The following is a 15,598-nucleotide window of genomic DNA, read 5'->3' on the forward strand; positions in this document are numbered from 1 at the left end:
CTTCCCTGAGACGGTTTCTGACAGTTTGTGCAGAAATTCTTTCGTTATGCAAACCGATTGTTTCAGCAGCTGTCTGAGTGGCTGGTCTCAGACAATCTTGGAGGTGAACATGCTGGATGTGGAGGTCCTGGGCTGGTGTGGTTACACGTGGTCTGCGGTTGTGAGGCTGGTTGGATGTACTGCCAAATTCTCTGAAACGCCTTTGGAGACGGCTTATGGTAGAGAAATTAACATTCAATACATGAGCAACAGCTCTGGTTGACATTCCTGCTGTCAGCATGCCAATTGCACACTCCCTCAAATCTTGCGACATCTGTGGCATTGTGCTGTGTGATAAAACTGCACCTTTCAGAGTGGCCTTTTATTGTGGACAGTCTAAGGCACACCTGTGCACTAATCATGGTGTCTAATCAGCATCTTGATATGGCACACCTGTGAGGTGGGATGGATTATCTCAGGAAAGGAGAAGTGCTCACTATCACAGATTTAGACTGGTTTGTGAACAATATTTGAGGGAAATGGTGATATTGTGTATGTGGAAAAAGTTTTAGATCTTTGAGTTCATCTCATACAAAATGGGAGCAAAACCAAAAGTGTTGCGTTTATATTTTTGTTGAGTGTATAGCTCCCACTCATCTTCCCCACCCCCACTCCACCCAAAAACAAACATACCAAAAGGCAACAACCAACAGGGAAACAAAATAACCTAACCTTCAAGAAAACAAGATGCAATTGAGCTTCCCTCCACATGCAAATTAGACATGATTACATCACCTAATCTATTGACTTTTAAAGACATTAGTGACATTAGCAACTTCCAGTGTGATTGTTTTGCCAACACCGCAGGGGAGGTGTAGAACCATTTGGCACTTTGACTGCTAAGAGAGAGAGCTGTGTGCCAGTGTTCAGAGAATAAAAGGGTGCATTCCCAACATGAAGGCAGCTGCTGTGTCTGTCAGCACCATGTACTCGTATAGTGAACAGACTGAGAGAAATTAAATGTAAACTAGCGCGCTGACCGTGGGGATCCACGGGTTTGAGATTGGGTAGTGTTTATAAAATATGTAGCTGACATTTTTCAAGGGTGGTAATAAATTATGCAACGTTTCTATAATGATTAACTAAAATTGCAGGAATTAAAATGAGAAAGCTTTGTGAATAATTGTATTTATAATTTGGCACATTTAGCTGATGTCATGTTTTACAACTGGCAAGGTTGAGATATTTCCTTTGTTCTGAGCTTGTCTGATTACCAGGGACTAAGTAATGGTGATATCAACATCCATTATTCACCGCTAATATCTCTACTTTCTCCAAAAATATTAGTCCTATCAACTTTCCATTTTCACAGTGTTCATACTTGACCCCCCCCCAAAAAACAGAAACATACCAAATGGCAAATGTCAGCTCTCCCTAGTTTCCCTGTGATTGACGTTACACACACATACACAGAGGCAACTTCACTTTTAATATGTAGATGTTCTTTTAGCGAGAGAGAAGCGTGCATGTATTTGTACACTGCCACATCCCCGTGGCAATGACGCCTTGGCAGTACATCAGTGATTTAGGAAACAGACATGATTCATATTGAATCAGTACCTTGACAGTGTATGACGATGAATAATGTAAGAATGTGCACACTGTGTACGGTAACTCAGTGGTTGTGCTCTGACCCTCCACACCACTGACATAATCATGCATCTCCAGAGACCAAAGCCACAGCCCTCAGCCAATAGGAGGCAGGCTCATGGTCCTTTATATGCACTCTTTTGGGGCATATAAACAGTGTTGGTATTTGTGTGGGTGTTACGGTGTGTGTGTGTTTTATACCAAATTGTGCAGATGAGCACTGAGACATGTAAGCAAATAGTACTTATCGATCTAATGCCTTTTATTAACATCATGATCTGGGTGTCTTCTGCCTCCCACATGATGAAGAATAATATTTGCTTTGTTTTTTATACAGTGTGTGACCTACACTCACACAGGCACAGGGGGTTTATGACACGGGCTTCAGTGACATCACATTCTTGTGTCATGGAACATTTTTGCTTTCTGCTCCATGGGTGTGCGTGTGTGCATATGCGCACGTGTAGCTTTAGCACAAACTGTTGTTTAGATGTCAGCCATGAGCGCGTGCGCACACGCACACACACACACCCCTATCCTAAACTCACTTCAACTTTGTATTTTACTCAGTAACAAATGTGCACAGATTTGTGTTAACATAATACTCATACTCAAATTATCATGCAAATGGGTTACTGACATGGCACCAAGTACAGACTTCTTCAACCCCAAATCTCCATCAAAATATTTGTAAATTAAATTCATTAAACATAGTGAAGTTCATTTTCCAAACAAACATCATTAGGAAACAGCTCATTTAAACATACTTATTACTACTATGACACCGGATAAAATCCATCTATTACAAATGTTTTGCTTCTTGAAAAGAAATTTGAGATTATGGTAGACAATGTCACGATGAACACGCCAGTAATTTGGGGTTTGCTGTACATTCAGTATTTAGGAGAAATACTAAAATTATTTACTTATTTTATTCATTTTAAATTGCATTTTGTTTAATCACATAATGATGTTGACACATTGTGCTACTCCAACTGTATAAACTAAGTTTTATTACTAACTATATTCACTGCTTTGAAAATAGTTTAAAAAACCCATTTTCATCAACAAGCATCTAAACAACATCTGTAAATCCAAGCACCCTGTCAGACAGCAACTAACCTTACTAAGCATTACCAGAAATGTTTGACGCAACATTACACCTATACTGAGTTCTAACTCAGGTATGCTAAAAATGACAAAAATGCCTTACTTTATGAGCAATATATTCATAGACCTAATATGCATGATGGGAAAAGACAGAAAAATAGGTTTTAAATACAACAAAAGTGCATGATAGGGAAATTTTAAGGTGATTTTTGTTCTCACCAGCCCACAATCCATAAAATACACTCAAAACTGTTCAGGGATTGAAATCTTGAGTGTCTACTGTTGCTATTATCAGGAAAAACTAGAATGATAGTTGTTAGAATTTGTAATAAACTCCCAAAATGCCACACACAGGTCAAACATTTTGTGAAGCACTGCGACAAATCCACTGCATAGTTTATTCTGAAAATATTAACACATCCTGCTTGATGTATTCCATTTATGGAGCTTTTACAGAAAACTCACAACTGTGCACGTATGTACAAATACAGCGTTTGAGTCCAGTGGAGCTTTTGGCCCCTTGATGCCTCCATCAACATCACATGCTCACACAGACACTCTCACTCCTCTTCTGATACCATCATTCCAAACTTTCCCCCAGTTTCTTTCCTTTTCACTCTCTAACCTTTAACTACATTCTTCATCCCCCCCTCCCCAAACACACACACACACACACAATGTGTTATCTGCACTTGCAGCATATTTCCTAATGGGTTTTACACGTACGCAGAAAGCAAAGGGTCATCTGAGGTTAATAAAAAAAAGGGAACATTAAATGCAGCTGTGGATCTGGATAACACTGAAGTGGTTTTCTTATTTTGTAGAATACATTAAAGCTGGACGACCAACTTTTCACATCCATCGAATGTGGAGGTTTCAAACTGCAACCAAACCAGTAGCTGCACTTTGACCTTCTGTTACACGTGTGCGCTCACGTGCTTGCTCTTGCTCATGTGCTTATGGCAAAGCTGAAATGGGGACTGGCAAATGGTTCCCAACCCTGGTCCTCAGGCACCCCCCTAAAGTGCACATTTACCTCTTCTTGCTCTACCAAAAGCTAGAGATGGAAAATGTGTAGGATATGGGTGCCTGAGGACCAGGGTTGGGAATCACACTGAGTGAAAACTGCGGGGGGGGGCACCCTTCACAGCACTGCATCACATGTAATCCACTGGAGGGGCACTCCCCCACAGACCAGCACCTGACTGGGCACTTTATCATGTTTCCTCAGGTGTAAGAGTTTCCCCTTCAGCACTGCGTCTCATTTTCTCTGTGGCATAGAGGGCACCAGAACAGAACGATTCAACTGGATGGGCACACAGGGGGAACATCAAGTTTAGACCACTGGAAATGCACCTTATAGGACATCACATAACACCCCCCCACCCTTAGGGCACTCATTAAGACACGCTATATTATTTTCTTGCACTAAAAGGCATATCATCATGACTTATTCTATGAAGGGGCACCATGAGGGCACTCATGTAAATGCTAGCCAACAGGCCAATTTCTTTTTTTTCTGCCACTCTCAAGGGAATGCTTTGTGGGAGCACGTAGGTGTTATGTTCCTGCTGAACCTCTGAGTCTTCCAGTGATGAATATACATGATATAACTCTGTTATACTGCTAGGCTGATTATAAACCTTTGCAGATGAAGAGATGCCAGGGCTTGCAAGCTAGCCAGTTTTGCTCTCAGTCTTGCTTTCACAGACGTTCAGCGAAGCGATGTGCAAAGCTGAAGTTATTGAATCATAACGTACAAACTGTTAGTGAACTAGACACCACTATCTAACTTAATTTCAGTTGTAAACAATATGATAAAGTAGGCTGGAGGAGTAATGTCCAAGTTCATGTTGGCAGCTGTACGAATCTCCTTGGCCCTACTTGAGAGTGCGCATAAATACTCAGCTTATATAAAAATAGCTTTTGCCCATCGATTTCTGACTCACTAGATGGAGGACTGAGTGCCGCCATCTTGGTTAGCATCCAATAACCAGACATAAATAGAAATCAATGTGGGCATGATCAATGTTTTCAGGAGAATTTTACCATAAATCTGCTTTTTCCGTGCTGTTACATTTATTCAGACTCAGTCCCACATTTGTACAGCCACTATTTGTCAAAACAAATACAGGAAAAGATCAGACCATTTAAATAATAGTCCCAGTCCAAATAGAAAATAATACCATCAGTTTGTCAAACACACTGTCTGCCACAACAGCAGATACTAGTCTGATCCTTAATTAATTTCATTCTGAAGTTAAAGATGGGAAATAATCAGGGATGAAGGTAAGAGCTTCATGCGCTCGCATCATATTAAAGATATTAATATTAATGTCTGCTCCTAACCAACCTGCGGCACCGCTTTTACGCAGCGCTTCGCCACGAAAATATCAAATAAATAAAATTAAACGAAATAGCCACATCACCCAGGGTGAAAGTATTCTAGACCATTTTGAAAGAAATCTGAAAAACACTAATATTCAATATATCATAGAGAAATTAATCTAATTCGTGTATATTCTTATATTAGTAGAATATACAATATCAAAGCAACTCATGTGACCCCCCAGATTGAGAGAAAAAGCATTTCCATTCTATGAAATTTGCTCTTACAGAATCTCTAAGGATGGAAAACCTGAAGTGAAGAAAAAATGAGGTTAATCAAAAAGGGATAAGATGAGATTTATGAAAGTGAGACTTCTAAATTAATCACTAAATGAATGGTGAGATATGTATCACAACAAAGCATTCAGGCAGTAAAACTTAAGTCACTACTTTACAGAATACAGATCGACACAACAAAATTAATTATTTTTCTAACCTTTATTCAGCAATTTTAGTCATTTCCCCACATCATTAATATTACATATAATACACACTTATGAAAGCTCACTCCACAATTTATTTATTTATTTTTTATTTAACCAGCTGACAATCATTTGTCAGCTTGTCGCTGCACAAAACAGCATTTTCAGATCACTTTTACCCAAGTTTAAGTCAGCGCATCATAGATTTATATTTAATCTAATGTCTGAAGACGCCTAATAACGCTAAGCAAGATGGCGGCTGCTGGTAACAGCTCACAGGTTGCATCCGCCATTTAGTGCATTAAATAGAAATTGATGATCTGACCCACATCCCTGTTGAGAGCACAATTTAAGGGTACTGGATTGGCTGCAGTCTGAAATCTTAGTGGCAGACAGGGTCAATAAACCTGTAAAGAGTAAATCAACATTTAATCACTCAGAGCAGTGGGACCCTGTCTGTTTTGCTTGGTTTGTGGGACTTTTTAATTAGGTTTTATTGTCCCGTGTGTTATTCTGGCTTAATTAAAATGCACACTACAAAATCTGGCAACCTCAGAGCAGACAAAGCCTTGTGATCATTGACATCCTTCTGACAAGGTCTCAGAGCCCAGGTTAAGAACCAAGCTGCACTGCTACATGTTGAAAGAAGAAAACTGATTATTGTTGCAACTTTTAGCACTTATTAGACTCAGTGGTGAATTTGACATAAAAAAAAAATCCAAAGGGATATGTTGCATACAATATATATGGTGTATTTAAAAGAACTGCTGGTTTTCAAAGTTACATGTTTTAATATTCACAAGCAAACAAGACTTACGAGGGAAGTTGTACATGAAGCAGGCCTGAGCGGCTATGATCCACTCAGCTCGTGTCTCGCAGAAGATGGCAATGTTGCATTTTGGCCGTTGGCCGAAGAACAACAGACCACTGCCCAGCTGGGATGCTGCTGAGAAGACCTCCTCATAGGAGAGCCAGTGGTAGTCACCCAGAATGACCTGCAGAGGGAGACAGAGCAAGAAGAGGAGAAACAGAAGCAGGAAAACTGGGCATCTCCATGTAACTGTCCAAAATTAATTTACAACTGAAATATGCATATGTAAGAAATAACAATAAATATCAGCTTTGCTTTGAATATACAATATATGATAGACCCGCCTGCCATAGTGGCTTAGTGTTTACCTCACAGCAAGAAGAGGCCACCTGTGGACTTTCTGTGCGGAGTTTGAATGTTCTCCGTGTTCACGTGGGTTCTTTCTGGGTGCTCCGGCTTCCTCCCACTTCCAAGACATGCAAGTTAGGTGAATAGGAGCATAGGTGTGCTTGAGAATGTGACCGCATTTGTCTGTGTGTGTGTCCCTGTGTTAGATTGGCATCCTGTCCAGCGTGTACCCCGCCTTACGCCCTATGCCTTAGGCTCCAACTCCCTGTGATCTTTGACTGGTGTGAGCAGGTATAGAAGATGAATAAATGCCTGCTACCTGTTGAAAACTCCCACCTGCTGGTTGATGGATACTAGATGTGTGGATTGAAACTAGTTGCGTTTTTGTCAGTGAGATAGTGTTTCTACACATACAGTAGTGTTCAGAATAATAGTAGTGCTATGTGAATAAAAAGATTAATCCAGGTTTTGAGTATATTTCTTATTGTTACATGGGAAACAAGGTACCAGTAGATTCAGTAGATTCTCACAAATTCAACAAGACCAAGCATTCATGATATGCACACTCTTAAGGCTATGCAATTGGGCTATTAGTAAAAAAAAACGTAGAAAAGGGGGTGTTCACAATAATAGTAGTGTGGCATTCAGTCAGTGAGTTCGTCAGTTTTGTGGAACAAACAGGTGTGAATCAGGTGTCCCCTATTTAAGGATGAAGCCAGCACCTGTTGAACATGCTTTTCTCTTTGAAAGCCTGAGGAAAATGGGACATTCAAGACATTGTTCAGAAGAACAGCGTAGTTTGATTAAAAAGTTGATTGGAGAGGGAAAAACTTATACGCAGGTGCAAACAATTATAGGCTGTTCATCTACAATGATCACCAATGCTTTAAAATGGACAAAAAAAAAAAAAAAACAGAGACGCGTGGAAGAAAACGGAACCATCAAAATGGATAGAAGAATAACCAGAATGGCAAAGGCTCACCCATTGATCAGCTCCAGGATGATCAAAGACAGTCTGGAGTTACCTGTAAGTGCTGTGACAGTTAGAAGACGCCCGTGTGAAGCTAATTTATTTGCAAGAATCCCCCGCAAAGTCCCTCTGTTAAATAAAAGATGTGCAGAAGAGGTTACAATTTGCCAAAGAACACATCAACAGGCCTAAAGAGAAATGGAGGAATATTTTGTGGACTGATGAGAGTAAAATTGTTCTTTTTGGGTCCAAGGGCCGCAGACAGTTTGTGAGACGACCCCCAAACTCTGAATTCAAGCCACAGTTCACAGTGAAGACAGTGAAGCATGGTGGTGCAAGCATCATGATATGGGCATGTTTCTCCTATTTTGTTGGGCCTATATATATCACATACCAGGTATCATGGATCAGTTTGGATATGTCAAAATACTTGAAGAGGTCATGTTGCCTTATGCTGAAGAGGACATGCCCTTGAAATGGGTGTTTCAACAAGACAATGACCCCAAGCACACTAGTAAACGAGCAAAATCTTGGTTCCAAACCAACAAAATTAATGCCTCGCAGATGTGAAGAAATCATGAAAAACTGTGGTTATACAACTAAATACTAGTTTAGTGATTCACAGGATTGCTATAAAAGCTGTTTGAACATAACAGTTTTGAGTTTGTAGCATCAACAGCAGATGCTACTATTATTGTGAACACCCCATTTTCTACTTTTTTTTTTACTAATAGCCCAATTTCATAGCCTTAAGAGTGTGCATATCATGAATGCTTGGTCTTGGTGGATTTGTGAGAATCTACCGAATCTACTGGTACCTTGTTTCCCATGTAACAATAAGAAATATACTCAAAACCTGGATTAATCTTTTTAGTCACATAGCAGTATTATTATTCTGAACACTACTGTATATGTACTTGATCAGAGAAGTAAACATATTTTCTGATTGTTCAAGCAGTGGTTACTTCCTGAAACTCAACATGATCACAAGTCCACATAACCCCTGAGGCAACAATTTTTAATCAGTGTAGCCTCAGCAGACACTTCTTCCTTTTCTTTATCTCTCTCAACATATGTATAGTTTTGAATCTTCATGTGGCATAATAAAATGATATTTTTTGACAATTTCTGTCATTGGCAAAACAGAGGTCTGGTGGCCACCAAGGGCACCGCTGCTTGTGTGTCAATCATTTAGAAATACAAACAGTAGGTTACAGCATGTAACCTACTGTCTAGAGTAGTTCTGCAAAACTCAGTGACCGTGCAAGGAGACAAAAGCCACCAAGACACCTCTAAAGGCATGACAGACCTCTGTGGCTGTGACTGCAGGAGTCATCATAGTGCAGCTTTTGTTCTGCTGAATCACCTGTTGCAGCTTCATGATAAGAGTGGAGATGGACTGTAATAGGAGAAAGCACTTCTAATCTGGGATGGATTCTCCCATTTACCTTCAGGAAAAAAAAAATGTATCCAAAATGTCAGATTATCCCCCCCCCCCCCCAAAAAAAGCCTTGATTAAATCTGCATTCATTTCTGAACACATTTTGAATTTTGTACTTAAAATTAAAAAATGCCAGTCATTCTGACCTGGATTGTAGGTATACATGTGAGGTTTCTTGGCTCCTGGTGGTACATCAATACAGTGTAATGACAAAGACAAAATACTGCTGTGAAAAAAAACCAGTAAACTGATGATGTAATCTGTTGCAGCAATATACTACAAAAGTGTGGTTTAAATGGATTAGAATGATCAGGCAGTTTGGATTAGTGCAGTAAATTCATTCAGTTATGTTCAAACAACAGCTTCACTGGGTTTTACTGAATGATGATGTAACATATTTGAGATAATCTGTGAATTTTTAGAACTGCAACTCATGATTATATAATATCACTTCAATTTCTCTGTTAATTTTCTGTGCAGAACAAATAACAGTTTGATTTCAAAATGTCCATTACATTTTGCAGATGCCCAGGCTAAAATCTGCAAATAATTTGTAGTCCATTTAGAGTCCAGTAGTGATATCATACTATCATTTCTGCAACATTTGTTTGTCTGTCCTTCAAATTTTCATCTGCCTGTCAAAATGTTTTTCTCTCTGATGCACACGACCCTTCAATCAATCAATCAATTTTTTTTATATAGCGCCAAATCACAACAAACAGTTGCCCCAAGGCGCTTTATATTGTAAGGCAAGGCCATACAATAATTATGTAAAACCCCAACGGTCAAAACGACCCCCTGTGAGCAAGCACTTGGCTACAGTGGGAAGGAAAAACTCCCTTTTAACAGGAAGAAACCTCCAGCAGAACCAGGCTCAGGGAGGGGCAGTCTTCTGCTGGGACTGGTTGGGGCTGAGGGAGAGAACCAGGAAAAAGACATGCTGTGGAGGGGAGCAGAGATCGATCACTAATGATTAAATGCAGAGTGGTGCATACAGAGCAAAAAGAGAAAGAAACAGTGCATTATGGGAACCCCCCAGCAGTCTACGTCTATAGCAGCATAACTAAGGGATGGTTCAGGGTCACCTGATCCAGCCCTAACTATAAGCTTTAGCAAAAAGGAAAGTTTTAAGCCTAATCTTAAAAGTAGAGAGGGTGTCTGTCTCCCTGATCTGAATTGGGAGCTGGTTCCACAGGAGAGGAGCCTGAAAGCTGAAGGCTCTGCCTCCCATTCTACTCTTACAAACCCTAGGAACTACAAGTAAGCCTGCAGTCTGAGAGCGAAGCGCTCTATTGGGGTGATATGGTACTACGAGGTCCCTAAGATAAGATGGGACCTGATTATTCAAAACCTTATAAGTAAGAAGAAGAATTTTAAATTCTATTCTAGAATTAACAGGAAGCCAATGAAGAGAGGCCAATATGGGTGAGATATGCTCTCTCCTTCTAGTCCCCGTCAGTACTCTAGCTGCAGCATTTTGAATTAACTGAAGGCTTTTTAGGGAACTTTTAGGACAACCTGATAATTAATTACAATAGTCCAGCCTAGAGGAAATAAATGCATGAATTAGTTTTTCAGCATCACTCTGAGACAAGACCTTTCTGATTTTAGAGATATTGCGTAAATGCAAAAAAGCAGTCCTACATATTTGTTTAATATGCGCTTTGAATGACATATCCTGATCAAAAATGACTCCAAGATTTCTCACAGTATTACTAGAGGTCAGGGTAATGCCATCCAGAGTAAGGATCTGGTTAGACACCATGTTTCTAAGATTTGTGGGGCCAAGTACAATAACTTCAGTTTTATCTGAGTTTAAAAGCAGGAAATTAGAGGTCATCCATGTCTTTATGTCTGTAAGACAATCCTGCAGTTTAGCTAATTGGTGTGTGTCCTCTGGCTTCATGGATAGATAAAGCTGGGTATCATCTGCGTAACAATGAAAATTTAAGCAATACTGTCTAATAATACTGCCTAAGGGAAGCATGTATAAAGTGAATAAAATTGGTCCTAGCACAGAACCTTGTGGAACTCCATAATTAACTTTAGTCTGTGAAGAAGATTCCCCATTTACATGAACAAATTGTAATCTATTAGACAAATATGATTCAAACCACCGCAGCGCAGTGCCTTTAATACCTATGGCATGCTCTAATCTCTGTAATAAAATTTTATGGTCAACAGTATCAAAAGCAGCACTGAGGTCTAACAGAACAAGCACAGAGATGAGTCCACTGTCCGAGGCCATAAGAAGATCATTTGTAACCTTCACTAATGCTGTTTCTGTACTATGATGAATTCTAAAACCTGACTGAAACTCTTCAAATAGACCATTCCTCTGCAGATGATCAGTTAGCTGTTTTACAACTACCCTTTCAAGAATTTTTGTGAGAAAATTAAGGTTGGAGATTGGCCTATAATTAGCTAAGATAGCTGGGTCAAGTGATGGCTTTTTAAGTAATGGTTTAATTACTGCCACCTTAAAAGCCTGTGGTACATAGCCAACTAACAAAGATAGATTGATCATATTTAAGATCGAAGCATTAAATAATGGTAGGGCTTCCTTGAGCAGCCTGGTAGGAATGGGGTCTAATAAACATGTTGATGGTTTGGATGAAGTAACTAATGAAAATAACTCAGACAGAACAATCGGAGAGAAAGAGTCTAACCAAATACCGGCATCACTGAAAGCAGCCAAAGATAACGATACGTCTTTGGGATGGTTATGAGTAATTTTTTCTCTAATAGTTAAAATTTTGTTAGCAAAGAAAGTCATGAAGTCATTACTAGTTAAAGTTAATGGAATACTCAGCTCAATAGAGCTCTGACTCTTTGTCAGCCTGGCTACAGTGCTGAAAAGAAACCTGGGGTTGTTCTTATTTTCTTCAATTAGTGATGAGTAGAAAGATGTCCTAGCTTTACGGAGGGCTTTTTTATAGAGCAACAGACTCTTTTTCCAGGCTAAGTGAAGATCTTCTAAATTAGTGAGACGCCATTTCCTCTCCAACTTACGGGTTATCTGCTTTAAGCTACGAGTTTGTGAGTTATACCACGGAGTCAGACACTTCTGATTTAAAGCTCTCTTTTTCAGAGGAGCTACAGCATCCAAAGTTGTCTTCAATGAGGATGTAAAACTATTGACGAGATACTCTAACTCCCTTACAGAGTTTAGGTAGCTACTCTGCACTGTGTTGGTATATGGCATTAGAGAACATAAAGAAGGAATCATATCCTAAACCTAGTTACAGCGCTTTCTGAAAGACTTCTAGTGTAATGAAACTTATTCCCCACTGCTGGGTAGTCCATCAGAGTAAATGTAAATGTTATTAAGAAATGATCAGACAGAAGGGAGTTTTCAGGGAATACTGTTAAGTCTTCTATTTCCATACCATAAGTCAGAACAAGATCTAAGATATGATTAAAGTGGTGGGTGGACTCATTTACTTTTTGAGCAAAGCCAATAGAGTCTAATAATAGATTAAATGCAGTGTTGAGGCTGTCATTCTCAGCATCTGTGTGGATGTTAAAATCGCCCACTATAATTATCTTATCTGAGCTAAGCACTAAGTCAGACAAAAGGTCTGAAAATTCACAGAGAAACTCACAGTAACGACCCGGTGGACGATAGATAATAACAAATAAAACTGGTTTTTGGGACTTCCAATTTGGATGGACAAGACTAAGAGACAAGCTTTCAAATGAATTAAAGCTCTGTCTGGGTTTTTGATTAATTAATAAGCTGGAATGGAAGATTGCTGCTAATCCTCCGCCCCGGCCCATGCTACGAGCATTCTGACAGTTAGTGTGACTCGGGGGTGTTGACTCATTTAAACTAACATATTCATCCTGCTGTAACCAGGTTTCTGTTAGGCAGAATAAATCAATATGTTGATCAATTATTATATCATTTACCAACAGGGACTTAGAAGAGAGAGACCTAATGTTTAATAGACCACATTTAACTGTTTTAGTCTGTGGTGCAGTTGAAGGTGCTATATTATTTTTTCTTTTTGAATTTTTATGCTTAAATAGATTTTTGCTGGTTATTGGTGGTCTGGGAGCAGGCACCGTCTCTACGGGGATGGGGTAATGAGGGGATGGCAGGGGGAGAGAAGCTGCAGAGAGGTGTGTAAGACTACAACTCTAACCCTTGGCACACATAAGTTGGTAGGTTCTGGAAATGCACAGGGAGAACAAATTTACCAAAGGTCAAACATTGAGGTTAAGGTAACTGGGCCTCAGGTCAACGTTTAGCTTAAGTTTTATTTTACTCCACCTTGCACCAGATGTGGGACACACAGAAGGGAGTTTCAGAAATGCCCAGTCAAGGCCAAATTTGCCATATGTCAGTCTTTGGGGGTCAAAGGCCAATTTTAAGTTTTTGACTCCAATTTGCACCAAACCTTGCAACTATGAAGGTGGGTTCCAGAATTTTAAACATTAGACTACTTTTTCAATAATTGGATAGACATGCCAGAGAAGAAACAGTTCTATAATCTGCCAATACCCCAGGTTCCAAACTATGGTCCTTAAGGACAAGCTATGGATAAAGTTTAGGGACACAAAACCAGGGACCCAAAAGAACTGAATTTAACTTAATGGTTTAATTAACCTCACCAGCAACATGAAGGTTAGCAAAACCAGGTGAAGAGGCCTCATTAAAAGGGAACCAACATCTGGTTTAAACCATGTCTCTCAAAACCCCAGCATATAAGATCATGCTCTACCACCAAATTGTCTGGACCTATATCACAGCATTGGATCCTCCACACTGACACACACACACATACTCTAGATCCTGGACCGCCAGGTTTTGTGGTCATAAGTAGGGAGTGGCAATGACAGTGTGGACAGTGGTGGTAGTTGAGACGCATGTACCATGAATGTTGGGATTAATGACACATCATGCCCCCACTCAAAATTAAGATTGTCATTAAAAAAAGAAGCGCCGTGTTATACACAAGCTATTTGCTGTCAGAAATGCAGGAGACAAAATGTTCCTGGTTCCATGGTTAAGCATGGGAATGGGTGTACAGATGAAAACATTCTTCCCAGTATTCTCCCATTTAGTATGTAACAGACTAATAAAACCCACTTTCAACAGCGCTGTGTTAAGTTGTGACAAGGGTCACTACGTTTGTCACACCTGAATATGAAGCTAAAAACTGGAGAAGTTGCTTAATAACATTTCTCACTTCAGATAGACTCAACAACAAGCCTCTTTGACCAGATACATTAGGATGTGTTAAATGCAGAGGATACCTACAGTGACAATAAAGGCCTTTCTACGTCTTCTTAATAATAACATCTAATGGTGGACCTACCATGCTAGCTGGGAACTCAACAGCATCAGCATCAAGTCATACTGAGCAGCACACTCATGTTGAGCTGCCAAAGCCTGACAGGTTCCTCCTATGGCCGCCAGCAGAGGGTCAAGAGAGAAACACAACTGTAGTCATCATCAGTGTTACCAGCTTTATCTGGTTCACTGATGGCAGAGGCTGCAGGACTGACAAAAACAGAGGGAAGTCCTTCATCTCCAAAATGTTAAAGTGGTTGGATAGTTGAATAACTGGAAACAAGGAGGGAAAGTATTACATTTTTCCTACCAAGGCATAGACCACCGGGTGCTTCTAGGGGTGGAACTCTACACTGGCACCCTTGGTGGCACAACCAGCTACTAATTGATGGATGACCTGATGGAAAACTGGCAACATCTTTATGTTCATGCCATCACCATCCTGCAAGGAAGACTGCAGTGAGTCCTGTGGGCTCCTGCAGTACAACAGGGGCCTGTACTATGAAGCGGGGTTAACTTACTCAGATGTAACCCAGGGTCAGCCTCTTAAACCGGGGTTGACAAAACCTGGTTTTCTCAAGTGGTGTTAATCAGTACTACGACGCTGAGCAAGATGTTGATTTGTTGAACCTGTGTTAACCTAATTGGAGTTTGTGCACGTTCACATAGAAGGGGCAGGTTGCAGCGCACGTCACCATTTTTCAATGATGGCGTGGTCACCTTACTTTACTGAAGAAGAATGCACGATTAATATGCAGAGCTACGAGGAATTTAAATTAACGTTAAGCGGAAAATCGAACACATCGTCTGCCAATAAAGCAAGACAGGCTTGTTGGCAACGTATTGCTGATCGGGTAAATGCTCACATGTCATCTAAGGATTTAAAGCCATTAATGGTCATTCTGTTAACACAGGTACATATATATCACTTTGCATTGAAGGTTATCCAACAGGACAGCCCCATGTGGGGAGAAAAAGAATGTGAAATATGTAATTATAGTAATTGCATATTGGAATATTTAGAAAAATCAACCAAACCAAAGCAACCATTATGTGGCTGAAATAAGTGAAAAGAAGGTGAGCTTAGAGTGGACTACACGATAATGGGTATATGAAATAGGCCGAATAGAACGGCTATACCTGCACATTGATACTGTGAAAAGATTTGCGATTGACATAA

At 40.0% G+C, this 15,598-nt stretch overlaps 1 protein-coding gene across 3 annotated transcripts in view; it reads right to left on the reverse strand.

Annotated features, from left to right (window-relative positions):
* Positions 1-15,598, reverse strand: part of acsl3a (acyl-CoA synthetase long chain family member 3a) — a 110,365-nt gene that overhangs the window by 66,372 nt on the left and 28,395 nt on the right. For all 3 annotated transcript variants that reach the window (XM_034167824.1, XM_034167823.1, XM_034167822.1), the window contains one exon: positions 6,367-6,544. In XM_034167824.1, coding sequence (XP_034023715.1) covers positions 6,367-6,544 — 178 coding nt within the window. The remainder of the gene's footprint in view (positions 1-6,366; positions 6,545-15,598) is intronic.

Source organism: Thalassophryne amazonica, chromosome 4 (assembly GCF_902500255.1).
Source record: "Thalassophryne amazonica chromosome 4, fThaAma1.1, whole genome shotgun sequence".
NCBI lineage: Eukaryota > Metazoa > Chordata > Actinopteri > Batrachoidiformes > Batrachoididae > Thalassophryne > Thalassophryne amazonica.